This window comes from Leucopleurus acutus (assembly GCF_964270905.1).
Source record: "Leucopleurus acutus genome assembly, chromosome: 12".
Taxonomy (NCBI): domain Eukaryota; kingdom Metazoa; phylum Chordata; class Mammalia; order Artiodactyla; family Delphinidae; genus Leucopleurus; species Leucopleurus acutus.
Window position 1 is genome coordinate 42511685 of NC_139154.1, and position 22708 is coordinate 42534392.

The 22708-nt window shown below is 46.9% G+C and overlaps 1 protein-coding gene across 1 annotated transcript; it reads left to right on the forward strand.

Moving 5' to 3' along the window:
- The first annotated feature begins 19949 nt into the window (after positions 1-19949).
- Positions 19950-22377, forward strand: RHOB (ras homolog family member B). Its single transcript, XM_082851980.1, has one exon. The coding sequence runs from the start codon at positions 20316-20318 to the stop codon at positions 20904-20906; it is 591 nt and encodes a 196-aa protein (XP_082708106.1). The 5' UTR covers positions 19950-20315; the 3' UTR covers positions 20907-22377.
- Positions 22378-22708: the final 331 nt, after the last annotated feature.

A 22708-nucleotide genomic window follows, 5' to 3' on the forward strand; every position in this document is an offset into this window, starting at 1 on the left:
AGTATTCTTGTTGGTTCTGTCTCACACTGTGGAGCATTTTTGAACAAGTTTCTTCAGCTCTGTGTGCCTCAGTCTCCTCGTCTGTAAGACAAGGAGGTTGAGCCTTACTTCACAGGGAAGTTGTAAGGATTTAGCAAGCTTCTGAGGATTGAGCACGTGAGGTGGGGGAGCTGTTAAAATTCCCTGTTCACCCCCTTCTTGCGGCCACTTACATTGGGCATCATGTGTCACCAGAGGGATGGAAAGACTGGCCGGGTTGCACCAGGCCTGTGCACTGGATAACATGAAGGGCTCTGCAGCGGGCCCCGGCTGCAGCCACAAGCACCTCCTGCCACTTGGGCCATATGGTCCAGTAGGCCCCGTGGTGATGGAAGTATCGGTGGTGGGAAAACATGCCATGTAGAGTTGTGGCTGATCCCAGTGGGAGAATCACAGTGAAGATCCTTGCAGCTCTGGAGCGAGGCCATGCCCTCTGCGCCAGAGAACTAAATGCCTTTTGAGAAACAACTTTTGGTATGTTTCTGGGCCCTGGCACAGACAGGATTTCTGAGCACAGGACATCAAGTGACGATGTGGCTGACACTGCCCATCGTGAACTGAGTCCTATCAGAATCACCAGATCATAAGGTTGAGCAGGCCAGCAGCACTCCACAGTGAGATGGGAGGGGGCATCTCTGAGTGCAAGCAGGACCAGAGGGCAGAGCAAGTGGGTAGCCCAGAAAGACACCCCACAGCTCCCAGCACAGTTGCACCAGTGGCTGTAGGGAGGACCCTAAGTGACCAGCAGAAGGAGGAGAATGAAAAACAAGCTTGCTTTCTGGATAGATTCCCTTGGTTATGTGGGTGTGAGCTGGAAATGGATGGCAGCCACCCTACAGACTCTGAATAACGTAGGTTAGAGCATCACGGGTGTTGATTTTCATTAATTCATTTTCTCATCTATACATTAATTTCATCCATTCGTTCTCTTTCATAAAGCACCTGTGGGTTGGCCCCAGTGCCTCCTGCCTCTTCCGGTAGGACCTGATGCTTTTACTCAGGTCTTCTTTCTAGCACATCTCTAGCACTTACCTTTATGTGGGACCCTTTCCATCAGAGTTTTAAAATGCTTACGTTTCTTTCACTTTAAAAACCCCAAACTTAGACTTTCTTGGAAAAAAAAGACCAAAGAAACAAAACTTCACCCCCTTTCCCTCTATGTCTATTGCCCATCTCTCTTCTCCTCTTTATGGCTGAACTTCTTTTTTTAAGTTTTCTTTAAAAAAATTAATTATTTATTTTGGCTGTGTTGAGTGTTCGTTGCTGCCCGTGGGCTTTCTCTAGTTGAGGTGAGCGGGGGCTACTCTTTGTTGCGGTGCGTGGGCTTCTTATTGTGGTGGCTTCTCTTGTTGCAGAGCACGGGCTCTAGGCACGTGGCCTTCAGTAGTTGTGGCATACGGGCTCAGTAGTTGTGGCTCGTGGGCTCTAGAGCACAGGCTCAGTAGTTGTGGCGCATAGGCTTAGTTGCTCCACGGCTTGTGGGATCTTCCTGGACCAGGGATCGAACCCATGTTCCCTGCATTGGCAGGCGGATTCTTAACTGCTGCACCATGCTGCACGCGGGATCTTACTTCCCCGACCAGGGACTGAACCCGTATCCCCTGCGTTGACAGTGCGGAGTCTTAACCATTGGATGGCCAGGGACGTCCCCAAATAACGTTCTGTATTCCTTGGGTCTATCAGACACACAACAATCAGGATGGTCTTTTAAGAACATAAATCTCCATATTTCATATGCTTTATTTGTCTGCTAGGGTTACCATATCAAAATACCACAGACTGGGGGGCTTAAACAACATAAATTAATTTTTTCACAGTCCTGGAGGCTGCAAGTCCAAGATCAAGGTGTTGGCAGGTTTGGCTCCTAGTGAGGATTTTCTCCTTGACCTGGAGGTGGCTGTCTTCTTGCTGTGCGTCCTCACTTGGCCTTTCCTTGTACAAGCCCATGCTGTCTCCTGGTGTCTCTTCCTCATCTTATATAAGAACACCAATCACGTTGGATTAGGGCCCCACGCATATTACCTCATTTAACCGTAATTACCTACTTAAAGGCCCTATTTCCAAATACAGTCACATTGGGGGGATTAGGGTTTCAGTATATGAATTGGCAGGGGACACAATTCAGTCCAGGATGGACCAAAATCCTTTATATGGTCTTCAAGGTCCTGCATGACCTCCTGGCTCTTGTTTGTTCTCCTGTCTCATGTGATCAACTCTCCCCTGTCTTCTATTTATTTCTCAGTTCCTCAGACATGCAGGCTTCTTCCCTTTCTAGGGCCTAGTACACTGTTTCTTCTGCTTGAAATATTCCTTTTTACCACCCTCCCCCATGCCCTTAGCCTATATAATGCCTACTTATTCCTCAAAAATTAGCTCACATGTCTTACTCAAGGAAGTTTCCCATGACTCCAACACCAGGCCAGGGCCCCCAACTTATATTTCTTCCTCGCATGACTTACTTCTCTTATGACACTTAAGACCATTGTAATTAAATCTTTAACTGTATAATTAACTGTTTAATACCTGTCTCCCTTCCAGGGGATAAAAGTTCCAAAATACTTAGGGACTACATCTGTTTTGTCCAGTGCTGTATCCCCAGCATCTAGCATAATGCACCATACACACTGAGACCTTAAAAACAAATTCTTTAAATAATTAATTCACAAAGGTTGAAGGTAGATTCTTTATTGGATTTTCAGGTGAAGAGAAATGCCAGAAGCATCAATAATTTAAAAACTCTCCCTCAGTGAACCTCTTTCTGGTCAGGAAAGCCAGGGTGATGAGAATTATACCATCGTGGCCTATTTTGGAAATTACACAGAAGACTCTGGCTAAAACCTCAACGTTAGATTTCTAATCTGCCCATGTTGCTCAATCATGCAAGATCATTTTCGAAGACGGTTGAAGCAATTTGTCCCATGTGATTTTGCAATATCCCATGGCTTGCTCTTCCTTCTAACAAGAGGGAGTGACAACGAGTCCTTTCCTTAAATCTGAACTGGCCCCGTGACTTGCTTTGGCCAGTAGAATTTGGCAGAAGTGATGCTACGTGAGTTTTTGGCCCCGCCCACAATAGTCCTTACAGCATCTGCTTCCACGCTCTTGGAATGCTGCCCCAGGACCACCATGCAAAGTGGCTGGGTTAGCCTCTTGGAGGGTGAAAGAGCGAGTGAAGGGGAATCAAGGCAACCCAGTCGACAACCGGCACCAGCCTCTAGACATGCAATCCAGAAGCTCTTTCTGCTCAGCGAACCTTCCAGATGAAATTACCCACATGAGCAAGCCCAGGAGAAGCCAACAGAGGAACCCGCAGAATTGAGAGAATAATAAATCTTTGCTGGGTAGTTTATTACCCAGAAATGGCTGAATGGAATGTCAGTCCTCCTGACTTCCACCTGATAATTCCATTTCTCCTTCTCTAAACAGTCGTGCCCTCCCTCCGGACTCTCTCACCATCACACTAGGTATGAATCATCAGAACACTCCAGAATGTCAATATTTCCAACTATAAATCCAAAAGGGAAAACAGACAAGATAAGTGATTCACACTGGGTTCTATATATGTGGGGTCCATATATGAGTCTGGATGTAGGGCGTTGTCAGGACTATATTCTTGGAAACGGGGCCACAGTCACTCACCTAGGACATGGAACTCCCCAGGCAGAAACAGGAGGCAGAGTCACGGTGCACACTTCATTTGCCCTTGGCTGCAATTTCGAAACTTGAAATGAAACCCAGGATTTTTGTCATATGGAAAGCTCCTTCCCGTGACACAGGTGGACATCCTAGAAACCCTTCCACGTGAACACATCAGCCTGTCCAATTGCAGCACTTGTCACTGCAGCATGGTTTGCATCAGAAAAAACTTGAAATAAACCAAATGCCCAACAACAGGACAACGGGTAAATATTTACACAGTGGAATATTATACAGGTAAAGTGAATGATCAATAGCTATGTCTCAAAAGACATATCATTGAGTGAGAATAGCAAGTTGCTGAAGTTATGTAAAGTATAATACTATTCGTGTAAAAATTTAAAACATGCAAAACTCCACCAACTATTCTTTAGGACACATTCATACGTAGTAAATTTGTAAGTACATCATATCTGAGGGAGGGAGGGTGGGGAACAGGATTGGGGAGGGGTACACAGGAGTTTCATCTGAACAAAAATAATTTGAACTAAACACGGGATATTCAAAGATTGGCAAAGCTGGTGGCAGATATTATTCTCTCTATATTTTTCTTACGTTTGAATCATTATGTGACAAAAAATATAAAGCACCCAGCTCCCAGCCTCACCCCCCCACTTCTTTCTGGTCAGGTACATCTTTCCTACAGTCCAAGGTTTTCAATATTGCTTTGCTGGCAGACCTTCTGCCACTTGGGATAAAGTAAAAACATAAAGGTGTCAATGACCTGCTTAGTTTTATTTTATGACACTAGAACTTTAAGTCACGGAGAGTTTCAGAGGGAAAGGGAAGTCGCCTCCAGGGAGTGCTGTCTTCCCAGCGCGAGCTCAAGAAATGACTGCGGAGGGAGTGAACGATTTTGGCAGTACTTCCTGTTCCGACAGCGCTCTGCCAGGCCTGCTGGCCCCTCATTAGCCACGGCAGGCACCTGCTGGCTTTAAAGACAGACACTGCCTGGTTAGAGAAGCTCACGCAGAGGCCTGCTTCTAGAAGGGAGCAGGTGATCCACTGAGGAGGGACAAGGGGATGAGGGGAAAATTTGGGAAACCCACTTCAAGGAAGGGAGTGGACAACACAGTATTCACAGCCCAAGGGTTCTGGAGTCACTCTTCTGTGTGACCTGGGCAATTAGAAGACCCTCCGCTGGAGGACCCTGGAAATAGCACCGAGTTTTCAGGCTCCTCTGAGCCAGTGTGGTACGTGGCTGCGGTCTCCAGCACAGAGTGTTCACTAGATGCTGGTTTCAACATTTACTGGCAGTGTCACCCTAGGCCCTTTACTTAAACTCTCTAATCTCTGTGTCCTTATCTCTGAGTGGTGGAGCTAGTCATAGTGTAATGCAAACAAAAGTGGGCCGACTCACTTCTAGCTCAGTTCTGGGTTGCCTCTAGAAGATGCATAACTCCAGCTCAAAAAAATCTTGAAAAGAAATGTCAATGTGTATATAAATCCCCCAAAGAGGTGGCAAAAAGGAGCAATAGTGCAAAACACACAAGACAAATTCCCTGAAGATCCTCTTTCCCCAGCAGATTCCCCAGAGCCCTGTCCTCGCGGTAGCTCCTCTCTCAAATCTCTCTTCTCTCAATCTCCTCTCATACCCGCTTCTCTCTGGACCTCTCCTCTGTCCTTCTGGACAAGTTGTTTTCTTCTGGGAGAAGCTCCAGGACCTTTTAAAATGTAAATCAACTTAGCCTTTTGGCTCCTTTCAATTCTCCTCTCCACTAATGATCACAAAGAAGAGTCTGCGGTCCAGTGGGCAAACCCAGAATTGCTCTGGAAAGGGGTGAAGGGGAGGTGGCAGCTGGATAAGACTCTCAGTATCAGACACCTTTTGTCTCCGCCGCAATCACACCTTGCTCAGGCTTTTTGTGAGAATTAGATGAGGTAATGCATGTCAAGAACTTAATAGTAACTAACACATAAGTCCTCAAACGGTTACTTATTAATCCTATTATTATAATCCCTGTCATTGGTATTATTATTTCTAAGGACTTATTTACTTTGCTTGAATTCCAAGAACTTTAGCCAAAAGTTTTAAAAATCCAATTGCAGTCAAGACGCTGTGGAACGTTCTCCATTGGGGATGAGCCGCCACCATCTGCCCTCTCCTACCCGTCACCAGGGACATTGGCTGTAGTTGGTTCATGGAGATGCGAGGGGTCTGCTGGGCCACCCTCTCATGGTTCTGGGGAGCCCACTGAAGGGCTTTGCCTTCCCCTGGTCTCCCCTCGCGTGCTGGCCAGGATGCCAGGGTGCTTTACACCCTCACCATGCTGTATGGACCATCTTGGGCAGCTCAGCATCCATTGGACCTGAGACACCTTGGTGGCAGCACCTCTGCAGAGGGCCTTACCCTGCAGCCATCTGACTGGCCTGGCCGCAGAACCAGCAGGTCTGAAGACCACCCCTGGCTCAGCGTCCTGGCCTTGGGAGTGTCCCTTAAGAAGGGCTTAGGCAAACCCGTGTGCGCTGAGAGGCCGGCTCCCAGGAAGGCAGCCGGGACCTGCAGAAATTATGGGGTTCTGGGGACTAGAACAGGCTGAATACAGGAAAACTTGGTCAGAGAGTAATTTCCAAGAACTGAAGGCTGTTCTGTGACAAGGGAGAGACTCCTGTGTCACCTCAGACCCAGCTTCCAGGAGCCACAAGAGGGCGCTCTCCCTCAGGACAGTCTCAGCATGGGATGCTGTTCCCCCGTCCTGCGTGCACGCGTGTTGCTGGGAGGGGTGGGGCAAGGCGAGGCTGGACGACCCTTCACTTAGGAATGACAGCTAAGAGTTTCCAGGCACTTACCACGTGCCAGGTTCTGTTGTAAACACTTGACACGCGACAGCTCACTTAACTCGCAATAGCCCAGTGACGGAGGCAGTGCTAATGCCCCGATGCATAGATGAGAAACTGAGGCAGAGGGAGACGCTGCCCAGACCACACGATGGTCAGCAGAGGCCGGGGAAAGCTGCAACCTGGCTACAGCACACGTTCCATCAACCCATGGCCACCATCCTTCCTCCAACATAAGGTGAGGACAAGCAGTGCTTCTCGGACTTTATGTTCAAACAAGTCACCTGGAGATCGTGTTGACCCCTGGATTCTGAGTCTGTAGGGGCCTGGGCTGGGTTGGAGCCTGAGATTCTCTGTTTCCAACAAGCTTCCAAGAAATGCTAATGTTACTGGTGGCTGACCACACTTTGAGTAGCAAAAGCCTTGAAGCCCACAGAATCCTTCGCAGCTGTAAGGATCATGTGTGCCCTCAGGCCCTGTGGGCATTCAGGAGAGCTGGAGCCCTGTCTGGACTGTGGTGGGAGGGAAGAGAGCAGGGCAAGGGCCCTGGGGCATCAGGTCTCCAGAGAGTGGGCTCCCCCTCCTCCTAGACGGACACAGAGCCAGCCTTCCCCTCCCCTCCTCTCATAGCCACAGCAGGTGACCTGTTTAGGGCATACCTCTCCCAGGAGGGTGGGCGTGGGAGGTGAGCTGGCCCCAACACACAGACACATAGACACGCAGATACAGAAGACACACAGGCACAGATAGACACAGACACAGACAGACACTCATACATAGATAGACACACACATAGACACACCACAGACACATACAAACACACACACACACAGATACACACAGACACACAGATATAGACACACATATGCAAACAGATACAGACATACACAGACACACACAGACACAGACACAAATAGACACACAGACACAGACACACATATACAGATAGACATAGACACATAGATACAGACACACACCCAACCCCTGCTGGGCCTGGCAGGCCAGCTCTCTCCAGGGACTAGACAGAGTGCACATGGCAACCTCACCTGCAGAAGGCCTTTCTCCAAGGCTCCCACTGACCGGGAGAGGAGGTGACAGACTGGGAAGTGACACCTCTCACAGGTCCTGTTGTTTTCCCAAACCTCCCCCTTCCACTCCATCCTTACTCTGCCTGGATGACCAGAGGGGCCTCCTCATCCAAAGCCTGCTTCTCTACTTCCCCTACTTGGGCTGGCTCCCATGTGCAGTTAGCATGGCCTTATGACATGAAACATAACATGCCACCCACACTTTAAAATCTCTAATGGAATAACATATTTACATTAAAAAAAAAAAAAAAACTCAGGGACTTCCCTGGCGGTCCAGTGGTTAAGACTCCATGCTTCCAATGCAGGGGGCATGGGTTCAACCCCTGGTCAGGGTACTATGATCCCACAAGCCACATGGCACGGCCAAAAAAAAAAAAAAAAAAATTCAAAGACTTTTTATTGTCCACAGTATAAACTACTTACTTTCCATACGGAAAGGAGTTAGGTCTGACTGCTGCTTATCCGTAAAAAAGCCTGCTTACCAGGCTGGCCCTTGTCTGGCATCTGGGAACAGAGATTTTGAGTCGGGGGGGTTCCTACACATTAACTGAGAAGAGTGGCTCCCTGTCCCTAAACTGTCTGTAGAAACAGCCAATACGATTCATGTTGAACCCCTGCTTTCCTTCTAGGAGTCTGGAATTTGGGTACGTGCCAGGCAGAGGGTGCCTCTGGGGTCAGCCCTGTATTAGTCAGAGTTCTCTAGAGAAACAGAACCAATAGGATATATTTATGGAGAGGGGGCAAGCGATTCATTTTGAGGAATTGGCTCGTGCAGGTGTGGGGTTGGCACGTTTGAACTCTGTAGGGGAGTCTGGCAGGCTGGAAATTCAGAGTCGAGGTTGAGGCATTTGAGCCCCAATTCTCAGGGCAACAGGCAGGATGTCTACGCTGCAGTCTTTAGGAGGATTCTCCCTTCTTACGGAGATCTCAGTCTTTGTTCTTAAGGTCTTCAACTGTGTGCATGAAGCCCATCGATACTATGGAGAATAATCAGCTTTACTCAAAGTCCACTGATTTATGTGCTCATCTCTTCTAAAAAATACCTTCACCAGCAACATCTAGACTGGTGTTTGACCAAACTGGGCATGGTAGCCTGGCCAAGTTGACATAAAAAGTTAACCGGGCTTCCCTGGTGGCGCAGTGGTTGCGAGTCCGCCTGCCGCTGCAGGGGACACGGGTTCGTGCCCCGGTCCGGGAAGATCCCACATGCCACGGAGCGGCTGGGCCGGTGAGCCATGGCCGCTGAGCCTGCGCGTCTGGAGCCTGTGCTCCGCAGCGGGAGGGGCCGCGACTGTGAGAGGCCCGCGTACCGCAAAAAAAAAAAAAAAAAAAAAAAAAATTAACCATCACAGCTCCCAGTAAAAATCCCCGGCCCTGAGTCTCTAAGGAGCTTCTTTGGTTGGCAGTGTTTTATGCGCGTTGTCATAACTCATTGCTGGGGGAAGTAGGTGTGTCCTGTGTTGTTCCCTGGGAGAGGACTCTGACTGCATACTCTCGAGAACAATTTCCCCTGCACCTGCTGTCCCCTGACTTCGCCTCATGTGCCTTCCCTTTGCTGACCTTGTTTTGCCTCCTGTTGTTCTAATAAATCACAGCTGTGAGTACAGCTACCCACTGAGTCCTGTGAGTCCTCTTAGTGAATCGTCGCCTTGGGGATTCCCGGCCCATCCTCAGATGCTCTTATCTGGGCCTGGCCAGCCTCCTCATCAGTTCCAGCCCCTGCTTCTCTCCACCGTATACCCCACATTCCCGCCATACTGATCTATCTACTACCTGAATATGCTATGCTAGCTCATGCCTCCATACTCTAGAAGGCCCTTCTTTTCCTTTCTTGGTCTGGCTAACTTGTATGCAGCCATCAGGACAGCCTGTTTGGTTATCCATTCCTGTGGAACAAACCAGCCTGAAACATAGTGGCTTAAGATAGCAACAGTGTATTATTTCTTATGATTCTGTGGGTTGACTCAGGCAGTTCTTCTCTTTCCATGGTGTTGGCTGGAATGTTAAGAAGGGTTGGTGCTGGCCACCGGCTTGTAGTTTAGCTGTGGCTATTGGCCAGGGACCCAATTCTTTTCCATTTGGGTTTCTCCACTTGGCTAATTGAGTTTCCATAAAGCATGGCAGCCGGGTTCCAGGAAGAAGCACTCCCAAAGGGCACGCCCCAATATGCAAGTACTTATCAAGCTGTAGCTTGCATCATTCTTGCTGATGTCCCATTGGCTTAAGCTAGTCACATGGTCAAGCTCAGACTCATCATGGGAAGGGACCACACAAGGAGATGAATACTGGGGGTGTGTGGTTTATTGAGGGCCACCAAAGCACCAACATAGCTCTTCCTTCAAGCCTACTCTGGCCCCTCCCCTGTGCCTACCCATTTATAGCACTCACCACACTAGATTGAAATAGTTTGTTATGATTATTGTACTGTATTGCCACTTGTATTTATGGACTGAAGCTGCTCTGAGGACTGGGACTCTGTCAAATTGCTCCCTGGCACAGAGTATGTCTGCGGAATAAATGATTGAATGAGAGCAGCAACTGTCATTACCTCCTTCATATCTGCCTGGTTTAAGCCCTGTCCCTACCTCAGTTTAGACATAGGAAGTTCAACAGCTGTGAGACGCCAACTATGTCAGGTCCTTGAGTGCCTTAAAGCATGGCAGTTAGCCCTATACCGAGGCATACAGGAGGCACCTAACACGTGTTAGTGGAATGAATGGATGAATGAATGCGTGAGTGGATTTCCTAGGCATATCACTGAGATTTCCAAGCTACAAATGCATCAACTTCTTTCTTAAACATACATTGTGACCAAGCTGATCAGAAATCACACAACTCCACTTTCCAGAGATGAAACAGTTCCATGTGAGAATTGTGGAAAAGAGAGATTTTTCAGTGTTCTCCTTTCTGATTGAGGACCCTCATGAAGAACAGTCTTTTTTGCTGAGCCATGTTCCACCATCCTGTGTGGCTGGAGCAGAAGCAGAGGTCCTGGAATGGTGGGGTGAACTGTATCCTTCATAGTCTCCCCACGACTGTGACATCTGCTCCCTAGATTGCCTGGTCCTGAGCAGTGGCTCCTAATAGAGGCTCTGTCTCGTGCTATAAATAGTCACAGAGCCATCTTCAGTGATAACACACTGGAGTGTGGAAACCCATTGTGTATTCAACTCCTCCCTATTGCAAAATTCTGACATCATCAGAGAATAAAAGGAGTGAATCATCCATCCCTGTATAAATACTTTGATTAGATCATTTGCTTTCAAGACTAAAAAAAATGGGAAGAGAAAAAATCTTGGTGTTATTGCCCTCTGGACTGACATAAGGGTGTAACATCTCCCACCCTGCTCAATGCTAACCCTGAGGTAGCTGTGAGAATAACTTATTCCTTTTTTTGTTTTTAATAAAGTTATTTATTTATTTTTGGCTGCGTTGGGTCTTCATTGCTGTGCGTGGGCTTTCTCTAGTTGTGGTGAGTGGAGGCTACTCTTCGTTGTGGTGTGCAGGATTCTCATTTTGGTGGCTTCTCTTGTTGCGGAGCATGGGCTCTAGGTGTGCGGGCTTCAGTAGTTGTGGCACGCAGCCTCGGTAGCTGTGGCTCGCGGGCTCTAGAGCACAGGCTCAGTAGTTGTGGCCCACGGGCTTAGCTGCTCCGTGGCATGTGGGACCTTCCCGGACCAGGGCTCGAACCCTCATTGGCAGGCGGATTCTTAACCACTGCGCCACCAGGGAAGTCTGAGAATAACTTATTCTTACTTAAGACTATGTTTCTCTAGTTTCCATCCTTTGGAATATTTCATCTTTCAGACCTCGGTATAAGTAACTCAAATAAAAGAAAGTTTTGAAAAATAAAATTCAAGAAAAAGGATTTTTTGTTTTATAAAATTATTTTTTCAGTTTATGAAAGGATTAACAATATTATTTTCTACAGGTGAGCCCTCTTGATCTGTAAAAAATGAAATTCATCTAGTCAGGGGCCACAGACTTTTCTGCCTGGCCAAATCCAACCTGTTCTGTTTGTGCCTTTTTTGGACAGCACGGTAGTTGGTTTTTTTTTTTTTTTTTTTTTTTTTTTTTTTGCGGTACACGGGCCTCTCACTGTTGTGGCCTCTCCCGTTGCAGAGCACAGGTTCTGGACGCGCAGGTTCAGCGGCCATGGCTCACGGGCCCACCCGCTCTGCGGCACGTGGGATCTTCCCGGACCGGGGCACGAACCCGCGTCCCCTGCCTTGGCAGGCGGACTCTCAACCACTGCACCACCAGGGAAGCCCAGTAGTTGGTTTTTAAATTCGGAACTTTTATTGCTTAGATAGGGCAGGTTCTCTGGTTCCCCCCAGTTTCCACCACTGCCATATGTCTCACACACAGTTAACTGCAGGACCCCTGTGGACATTTGAGTTTCCAACCCCTGAGTTCTCTCTCTCATTTTACAGATGGGGGAACTGAGACCTGGAAAGGTTGATTTGCCCAAGGCTGTACAGCTAGGAATTGGAAGACCTAAAAAGTAAGTTTCCAGGTTCCGGGTACGAGGCTCTCTCTCTTCTGCTTACTACATCTCCCCATCACTTTCAGGTAGCTTTGGGGAAGTTAACAAATCTGTGTGAAATTTCAGCGTCTGTCACAGAAACAGCAAGCATTGCTGGGGTGGATTTTGTAAGAACACTTATGTAAGGGTGAGTTCTTGTGACCTTCCTCTTTCCTTTCTGCCTTCCCATTCCTCAGGGTGAGACAAACCTCACCCCGCAATGTCTTCAGACAAACTCAGGCGTGGAAAGAGGAACATTTTCCTACTTCTCCCTCTCAACAAATGGCTCTGATTGGAACATTTCTCCACATAATACACGCAGTAAATGTTTCACATGGTGCAAATGGGCACCTCTTCTGGAAAAATCCTACTGCTTACCCAAAGCCTTGCTCAGCCGTGAACACCAGTGTGAAGCTGACTCCATCCTTCATTTACATATTAGTGAGGTCTTCTCCCATGGTGCGGGAGGGACAAGACTTCACTACCTGTTAGTCCTAAGCTTACTTATCTTTTGTGTCTTCACCTTCCCATCCACTCTCCTTTCAATCTACATTTACTGAATTGAATTGAGAGAATTGAGGTTGATATGAGAGTTCCAGAAAACAATCTACACCTCCCATTTTTCTACCAGAATCAGACAAGGACTAGATGTTGATTCCCTTTTCTGGAAAGGAAAATAAGACGAGTGCAAAAAGGCCCAAACAGCCTCACCTGTTCAAGAAAACATCGCCTAGTGCTGGGGTGAGAGCTGGACAGACTAGGGAGGGGGCTGCTGTTTAGGGGGACAGATGAAAAGTCCTAGAGGTGTCTGGCCTGGAAAGCAGTGATGGAAAGTGGACAGGGAGGTCCCAGATGGCCCCAAACCACACTGTTTATCTAAGTGTCTGAGCCTGTCTGAAATCCAGCAGTGAGTTTAGAACAAACAAACGGAAATCCTACCTCTAACCCCCACAGGAAGATTAAGGGGATCCAGGGGGTTCATATAAAGGTGACTCCCCAAAAGGGCGGTGAGGGAGGGAGTTGCCGGGAAGCCACCTGAGCTTGTAGACATCTTAGAGCGGTACTATCCAAGAGAAATACAATGTAACCTACATATGTAATTTAAAATGTTCTAGTTGTCACAGTAGCAAACAGAAAAAGGTAAAATTTATTTGAATTATATATCCAAATATATCTAACATATTAAATCTCATATTTAAAAAAAATTCACTATATCCAAAATATCATGTCAACATGTAATTAATATAAAAATATTTCGTGGACTATATTACATGTTTTTCAATCTAAGCCTTTAAATTCTAGTGTTTATTGTACAGTTACAGCACATCTCAATTCAGATGCTAAATTTTCATCAAAGATGCTCTATCTGTATTTAGATTTCAAAAAATTTCCGGTAAGAAAAAGTAGCTTCATATACTCAAGTTGCTTCAAACATACATAAACATTTCCCAATAACTGAATCGAATATCAGTTTTTATTAATTTTTTATTTAAAAAACTTTTTGGTGGTCCATATCAGTATTTTTTTTTAATAGGTCTTTATTGGAGGATAATTGCTTCACAATACTGTGTTAGTTCCTGTTGTACAACAAAGTGAATCAGCCATAGGCATACATATGTCCCCAAATCCCCTCCTTCTTGAGCCTCCCTCCCATCCTCCCTATCCCACCCCTCTAGGTGGTCACAAACACCAAGCTGATCTCCCCATGCTATGATGCTATTTTACATTTGGTAGTGTATATATGTCGATGCTACTCTCACTTCGCTCCAGCTTCCCCCTCCTATCCCGTGTCCTCAAGTCCATTCTCTAGGTCTATGTCTCTGTTCCTGCCCTGCAACTAGGTTCATCAGTACCATTTTTTTCTTAAGATTGCATATATATGCGTTAGCATACAGTATATGCTTTTCTCTTTCTGAGTCACCTCACTCTGTATGACAGACTCTAGGTCCATCCACCTCACTGCAAATAACTCAATTTCGTTTCTTTTTATGGCTCAGTAATATTCCATTGTATATATGTGCCACATCTTCTCTATCCATTCGCCTGTCGATGGACATTTAGGTTGCTTCCATGTCCCAGCTATTGTAAATAGAGCTGCAATGAACATTGTGGTACATGACTCTTTTTGAATTATGGTTTTCTCAGGGTATATGCCCAGTAGTGGGATTGCTGGGTCATATGGTAGTTCTATTTTTAGTTTTTAAGGAACCTCCATACTGTTCTCCATAGTGGTTGTATCAATCTACATTCCCACCAACAGTGCAGGAGGGTTCTCTTTTCACCACACCCTTTCCAGCATTTATTGTTTCTAGATTTTTTGATAATGGCCATTCTGACCAGTGTGAGGTGATAGCTCATTGCAGTTTTGATTTGCATCTCTCCAATAACTAGAGATGTTGAGCCATCTTTTCATGTGCCTCTTAGCCATCTGTATGTCTTCCTTGGTGAAATGTCTATTTAGGTTTTCTGCCCATTTTTTAAATTGGATTGTTTGTCTTTTTGATATGGAGCTCCATGAGCTGTCTGTATATTTTGGAGATTAATCCTTAGTCCATTGTTTCATTTGCAAATATTCTCTCCCATTCTGAGGGCTGTCTTTTCATCTTGTTTATTTATGGTTTCTTTTGCTGTGCAAAAGCTTTTAAGTTTAATTAAGTCCCATTTGTTTATTTTTCTTTCTACTTCCATTTCTCTAGGAGGTGGGTCAAAAAAGATCTTGCTTGGTTTATGTCAAAGAGTGCTTTTCCTATGTTTTCCTCCAAGAGTTTTATAGTGTCTGGTCTTACATTTAGGTCTTTAATCCATTTGGAGTTTATTTTTGTGTATGGTGTTAGGTAGTGTTCTAATTTCATCCTTTTACACGTAGCTGTCCAGCACCACTTTCCCAGCACCACTTATTGAAGAGACTATCTTTTCTCCACTGTGCGTTCTTGCCTACTTTGTCGTAAATTAGGTGACCATATGTGTGTGGGTTTATCTCTGGGCATTCTATCCTGTACCATTGATCTATATTTCTGTTTTTGTGCCAATACCATACTGTCTTGATTACTGTAGTTTTGTGGTATAGTTTGAAGTCAGGGAGCCTGATTCCTCCAGCTCTGTTTTTCTTTCTCAAGATTGCTTTGGCTATTCGGGGTCTTTTGTGTTTCCATACGAAATGTAAAATTTTTTGTTCTAATTCTGTGAAGAATGCCATCGGTAGTTTGATAGGGATTGCATTGAATCTGTAGATTGCTTTGGGTAGTATAGTCATTTTCACAACATTGATTCTTCCAATCCAAGAAAATGGTATATTTCTCCATCTGTTTATGTCATCTTTGATTTTTTTCAACAGTGTTTTATAGTTTTCTGAGTGTCATATCAGTATTAAATCAATGATTTCTCCAGCTTTATTGAGATATAATTGACATATAACATTGTATAAGTTTAAGGTGTACAACAGTGGTGTTGATTTGATACACTTACATATTGCAAAACGATTGCCACTACAGCAATAGCTAACACCTCCATCACATCACATCATTACCATTTCTTTTTTTTTTAATATTTATTTTTATTTGATTGCGCTGGGTCTTAGTTGTGGCTTGCCAGCTCCTTAGTTGTGGCATGCAAACTCTTAGTTGTGGCACACATGTGGGATCTAGTTCCCTGACCTGGGATTGAACCCAAGTTCCCTGCATTGGGAGCTCAGAGTCTTAACCACTGCACCACCAGAGAATTCCCAACCTGTGCTGAGAACATTTAGGAACTACTCTCTTGGCAACTGTCAAGTATATAATATAGTATTATTAACTAAAATCACCATGCTAGACATTAGATCCTTAGAACTTATTCATCTTCTAACTGGAAGTTTATACTCTTTGACCAACATTTCCCTTTTCCTCTACCATGAATATCAGCTTTTAAATTTAAATTTATTAAAATTATATAACATTGAAAATGGTTCTTTAGTGGTATCAGCAGGATTTCACACGTGGCTATCGGTTACTGGATTGGATGGTGCAATTTTAGAGTGCTCAGGAGCTAGGCCCTGTTGCCCACTGCCAATTCCCCTTAGCGTGACCCTGGGCTGGACAGACAGGGAGTCTGATCAGAGGTCAATGCCTACATTCCAAAGTTTAACATTCTAGCTATGGTGATTCTCCTGTGAGCACAGCCTCTCTGTCTTAGGCCTGGGTCAAACTGGGTCACAATCTTGGAACAGGGGAGGGGTGTTTGAATTGCTGTTACTTATAGCTTGAAGACCCCAGAAAGCAGTTTGAAGGCTCAGCTATGTAACTCATGGCTGAATGGGCCCAAACGGACCATATGGGACCACCTCTGTTTTTCCATATGAAATAGTATGGCTAGGCCTAGAAGAGCCTTTCCCTTTTTAAAACTCATCGCATTGAGAAGGAAGGTTGACAATTTTCCTAGAGACCCTAAACTACTTGCTCAAGTTAGAAATAATTTTAAAATGAAATGAGTGTCAGGAATGTCTATGGTATTGCTGGTTTCCAGTAAATGCTTATTGGTAAGTGAATTATTATTACTTCCAGTTATACCAGATTATCCAATAATGGCTTTCTTAACTGGGGGGAAGAAAGCAGATGATTTTTGCAGTTCAAGTTGTTTTACAACTTTCTGTACATTGTAATTAGGTTAAAAGAAAGTCCATTGTTATATAAATTAGTAAGGTTCCACAGCTGTTATCTCTTCTAATCTCTTTTAGAAGTTACTATTTAACTAGGAAGGAATTAATTAATTTTTTAAGTGTATATGAAAAAAGTTCTATGTGTGTATAAATATATACGTGAAGAATTTCTAAAGAAGCTGCTTGTGAAACAAATAGGGGTTTTACATCCTGTGAAACATCTTAAAATAAAAATAGTCATAAAATGCATGCTTTTTGGCTAGATAAGTTTTTATATAATCATATATAGAAAATATATAGAAAATATTTATAAAATATTTAAATATAATTATATATATGTTAAAAAAAACCCTGTAAATATTGCCACAAGATGGCACTAAAATCTAATGAACACTCCAGTCTCTGGCTGGTCTTGTCTCCGAAGAGTTGGGGGGTGATTTACAGGAGATCTGTAGGAGACAGTGGACAAAAAAGGCCAAATAAATAAGGCTGAAGGAAGATTGGAGGTAGATTAACATCTCCCTTTTGTCTGAAGGATAACTTCCCTCTCTCATTAGTGTGGGTATCTGTCATACAATGAATCTATAGGTTACTAAAGTTAACTATTAAAATGATTTGCTCTCCTTGACAAGTCAGTTTTATCCTTGCCCTTTGCCAGTGTATTGTGATGGGAGAGCAGCGGCAGTGAGGAGGCCATTAGGCACATCCCCTAGTTTGGGAGAGTTTATCCCGTGAGTGGTACAGTATTTGAAGTAGCCAGTCTTCAAAGAGCTTGTCAAAGGATCCTGGACATGAAAATGAAGACCATGAAAAGAAGCTGCTGCAGAATACGGATTTTTCTACTTGTTTACTTTGGAATAATTTACCAACTGAATATTTTTAGAAATTACTGCAATATTGAGATTCAAGCTTGGAACACCTCATATAATATGTCTGAGAGTCAGGAAATGAGTGAATTGAATCCCTCTTCCTGATTCTTTGTATTCCAGTTTTAAAAAAAATACATGGTACAAAACTTTAATTGTTTGATACTTTCTTAATATTTGAAGCTTAAGGACATAGCCAAGATTCCCAAGCTATATTAAGATAAAGGAAAGCAGTGTTAACAATACAGCTATAAAAGGTTTTGATTAAAGGAAGAAAAATTTAGATTTTTCTAACAGGCAAACTGAAATTAAAAGAAAAGAAAAAGTTGCTAGATTGGAGCCCTAAACAAATGATCCAAAGAAAAAAGAAAAAAACCCCAAAAAACCCTTACTTTCTCCCATGGGATTCCACTTGGAGAAATTATTTACTTACTGACAGTTCAGTTCCTTAGATCTGAAAAACAAAATCAAAAAAACAAAAACATTAGGCATTGTAGTGGAGATAATCCAATGTGAGGGAAGCAGTTTTGGTCACTTGAATGAGGATGGGCTCTGGGGGTTAGTGGCACTAATGTCGTATTTGACCTGATTATATCTGCGGCATCCATTTGGGGACCTACATCTCAACATATGAATCCTGTGTGAAAACACCATGGCTCAGCTACAGCTGGCTGCCCGGGTTTGGGTGGATGGTTGGTAAAGCAGTCTGGAGTCTGAGGTAAGAGACTTCAGAAAGTTCCAACTGAGTTCCTGAGCATTTAGGTGAATTCTCCACAGTCGTTTACTGATTCTTGCATAGGGTCAGGCATTATGCTAGGGCTTCAAGATGCTGAGATAAGACAGAATCCAGGCCCTCCAACAGCTTCCAGTCAGAAATATGAGGCAATAACCTCATCATGATGTAGTGGGTCTCTCCTTTCTGAAAAACCAGTAAGCATCCCACGGCCTCCAGAATAGATATGGCCCAACCTGAGTAGTTGGTTCCTCCATGACTGGCCTCCATCCTTAGTTTCACCTCTCTCTCTCTCCACCGAGGGCAGCCACACTAAGATATTCCCTGTTCCTAGAACTTGTCCTACTCTTTCCCACATCTCTGCTTTTGTTCAAGCTGTTCCTCCTTCCTGGGAGATCCTCCCTCCCTCCCTCCCCCTTCCCACCTCTTCTGTCCATTGAGATCCATTGGCTTAGGTTCTTCTAGCTCAGACATAGGTGTCATCTCCTGCAGAATTCAAGGAATAGATGAATTAAGTCCTGGTGGGAGCAGAAGACTAGGGATCTAGCACCCCACCACACACTGATTTGCTGTGTCCCAGCCTGCAAGTTTCTCCTCCCACTCCCTGGGGCCGCAGCCTATTCTTGCCCAATGGGGTGTGGGGTGGCTGGATTTTATTGTACTATTTACTCCAGACAGTTCTCTACCTTATGACCAGGATCCTAATTAATCCTGCCAAACCAGGGCTGAGTCTGCCTTTTTCTGCCTGGTAACTTCCTCCAAGTGGACCTGAAGTTCTGCAACCAGCCTCGACCTTCGCTTTTCACTGCCCCCCCTTCCCCCAATCTTCACCTAGGGACGTAGGCTGGGTGCCGAGAAGAGGGTAGGAGGCAGGACTTGTTAGAGCCAGAGGCTGGGCCCAGGCCTACCCAACTTACAGCCACCCTCTCGGAGATCCAAACCCAGGGCTCAGGGCGAGTACCGGGTGGAGGGATGGGGGCGGCGGACTCGACCAAGGGAGGGGCCGCTTCTGAATTAAAAACAAAAAACCCCGACAGCCTTGCTTGGAATCAAACGTGTGTGTGTATATATGTGTGCCTCTGTGTGTGTGCGTGTGCGTGTGTGTGTATTTAAAAACAAAACCACATTAAAGGAGCCGCTCCCTCCCCCACAGGTCCGACCACCCGCTGGGAGTTTGAGAAGCAAGGGGGCAATTTTGAGTGGGAGGGAGTCATCAACGGCCCGCAAAGTGCCGCCTCTCTCGGAACCGCTCGTCCAAGCTCCGCGGGCTCCGGGCAGCTAGCTCCAGCCCTCCCGCTTCGCGCGCACAAGCTGCGGCGAAGACGGGAACCCAAGTGCCGCCCGAGCCCCGCAGGGCCAGCCGCCGCGGCGTTAAGACTCCCCAGTCGCCGCCTCTCCCAGCCCGGCGGTCTGGGCCGTCAATCAAGCTCGCCCGGCCCCGCCCCTGGGCTGCAGCAGACGGCCAATCAGAACCAAGCTCCGCAGCGATGAGCTCAGTCGGCTTGCTTCCCATTGGGCGGCTATATTAAGAAAGTCGCCGAACTCTTTAAATAGTGGGCGCTGGGGCCGCAGCCCGCATCTGCCACCGCAGTCTGGCTGCACTCGTGTGTTCTCTTGTACATTTGCTGAGGCCTAGAGAGACCCGGGAGGGAGCTAGGCCGGGTCCGCTGCTCTAGCTACTTTTTGCGCACAAAGGCGCCGACCCCAGGCCCAGGACGAGGCGAGCGGCCACCGCTCCGGAGCAGCGCGGAGACGCACGGCGCGCCCTATGCCCCGGCGCCCCCACCTACCCCGCCGCGGCAGCCCGAGCACAGCGAGAGAACGCGCCACGCCGGGGCCTGGGTGCAGCTAGCAACCCTTTCCCCCAGCGCGCAGCCCGAGGTGAGCAGTGAGCGGCGAGCGGGACGGCAGCGAGGCGCTCGCGGGCCCCCTCCTGCTGCCCGGGCCCGGCCCGCTCATGGCGGCCATCCGTAAGAAGCTGGTGGTGGTGGGCGACGGCGCGTGCGGCAAGACGTGCCTGCTGATCGTGTTCAGTAAGGACGAGTTCCCCGAGGTGTACGTGCCCACCGTCTTCGAGAACTATGTGGCCGACATCGAGGTGGACGGCAAGCAGGTGGAGCTGGCGCTGTGGGACACGGCGGGCCAGGAGGACTACGACCGCCTGCGGCCACTCTCCTACCCGGACACCGACGTGATCCTCATGTGCTTCTCGGTGGACAGCCCGGATTCGCTGGAGAACATCCCCGAGAAGTGGGTGCCCGAGGTGAAGCACTTCTGCCCTAATGTGCCCATCATCCTGGTGGCCAACAAGAAAGACCTACGCAGCGACGAGCACGTCCGCACAGAGCTGGCGCGCATGAAGCAGGAACCGGTGCGCACGGATGACGGCCGCGCCATGGCCGTGCGCATCCAAGCCTACGACTACCTCGAGTGCTCGGCCAAGACCAAGGAGGGCGTGCGCGAGGTCTTCGAGACGGCCACGCGCGCCGCGCTGCAGAAGCGCTACGGCTCCCAGAACGGCTGCATCAACTGCTGCAAGGTGCTATGAGGGCCGCGCCCGCCCCGCCTTCCCCTGCCGGCGCGCCTCCCCCTCCCGGGCCCAGCCCCCACGAGCCCGGGGAAGGGGAGACCCGCGTGCCCCAAGGACCCCACCGGACTGCCTGGTGTCTGCCTTCAGCCCCGGCCGACGTGGCCCGGCGGCTCAGGCTCTGGCGCCGGGAATCCGCGTGGTAGGCACCGGGCGCCTGCTTTCCAAGTGTCTGTGCGTCCGGCTGTGTTGCACAGGCCTGGCCGCCCCGCTGAGTGCCAAGGGTCCCCTGACCACCCTTTAGGGAAGAGTCAAGCCTCTTCAGAGTGTGTGGCTGTGTGTATGTTCGACTCCCCGCCGCCGGGTTTTCACCCCATGCCCGCCTCTGCCTCCCGGAGACAAGCTTGGCACCGGGGTGCGGCCGCGCCCCATCAGATGTTCGTCCATAACCAGCGAGCGCCTGCTATCCCCTGTCTGTAACATAGACCTCGGGAACTGCGGGAGGGGAGGGCTGGGGAGGATGGGGTGTTATATAAATATAGATATAATTTTATTTTCGGAGGTAGGATGGTGTTATTTAATGGTGGTGGTGGGTGGAGTGACGGGGCGCTGGAACAGCTCCGGCCCAGCCTGGGTCAGGCGTCCATCCCAGCACGAACAAGACTTGGCCATCTTTCCAAACCCTGGGAAGACGTTTGCAGCCGACTTGGGGATGAGAGGACACAGCTTCTAGACTCATGGCTCCTGCGGGCCGGCCCCCCCCCCCCACCCGCGAACCCCCTCACCAGACACAGGCAGGAGGAGGGAAAGTGTGCTGCAGGTCGTTTTTGCCATAAGCGAACTTTGTGCCTGTCCTACAAGTGAAAATCGTTCAGTCCAAGAAACTGATGTTATTTGATTTATTTAAAGGCTAAAACTTGGGTGGTTTTTTTTTGGGGGGGGTGGAAGATTCTTTGCACAATTGTTTCATTGTTTGACATTTAATGCACTTGTCATTTGCATAAGACAGTAGCATTCTGACCACACTTGTACACTGTAACCTCATCTACTTCTGATGTTTTTAAAAAAATGATGACTTTTAAAAAAAAGGAGAAGAAAAAGAAACCACTAATTTTTTTTCTTTTGAAAAAAGTGGCAACACTGTTCTGTTTTGCGATTTTATTTGTGCAGGTATGCGCACTCTTTTGAGAAAGGGCAGTAACAAGTGTTAGAGCCTATCTAAAACCTTTTTTTTTTTTACCCCCACAAGTCAGTCTCTAAAGCTGTGTGAAATTTTCTCTGCATCTCTGTACAGAGAGTAAACCTGCCCCTAGTGTCTCTTTTCTCTCCCTCCCTTCCCCATCCAGTGGTACTTCTACTAAATTGTTGTCTTGTTTTTTATTTTTTAAATAAACTGACAAATGACAAAGTGGTGAGCTTATGATGTTTACATAAAAGTTCTATAAGCTGTGTATACAGTTTTTTTATGTAAAATATTAAAAGACTATGATGATGACATTTATAAAATGGCTCCTGTGGTTTAATAATGTGTAAACATATTCTTGTGAATTTGGGGGCAAGGGCAGAATTCTGCAGTGGAGGTCCCACCAACTCAGTTTCCCTCATAGTGTTTGTAAGAAATGGGGATGAAATCCCTTTGAGGACGTGTGGGGTTGCGTGGCCATGGGGGACCAGGTTCCTCCCGTCCCAGTCCCGGAAGCTACCCCGGCACCCAGTGCCCAAACCTTTGACCTAACATGTACTGTTTGTATGTCTTAAGCACTTGTGTCGAAGTCCATTATGGGGCCTTTGCTGCCTATTCTTTGAAACTTGGAAAGGTGTCA

Excerpts from the sequence above, each read along its gene's own strand:
- RHOB (XM_082851980.1), top strand. The coding sequence starts at position 20,316 with ATGGCGGCCATCCGTAAGAAGCTGGTGGTGGTGGGCGACGGCGCGTGC.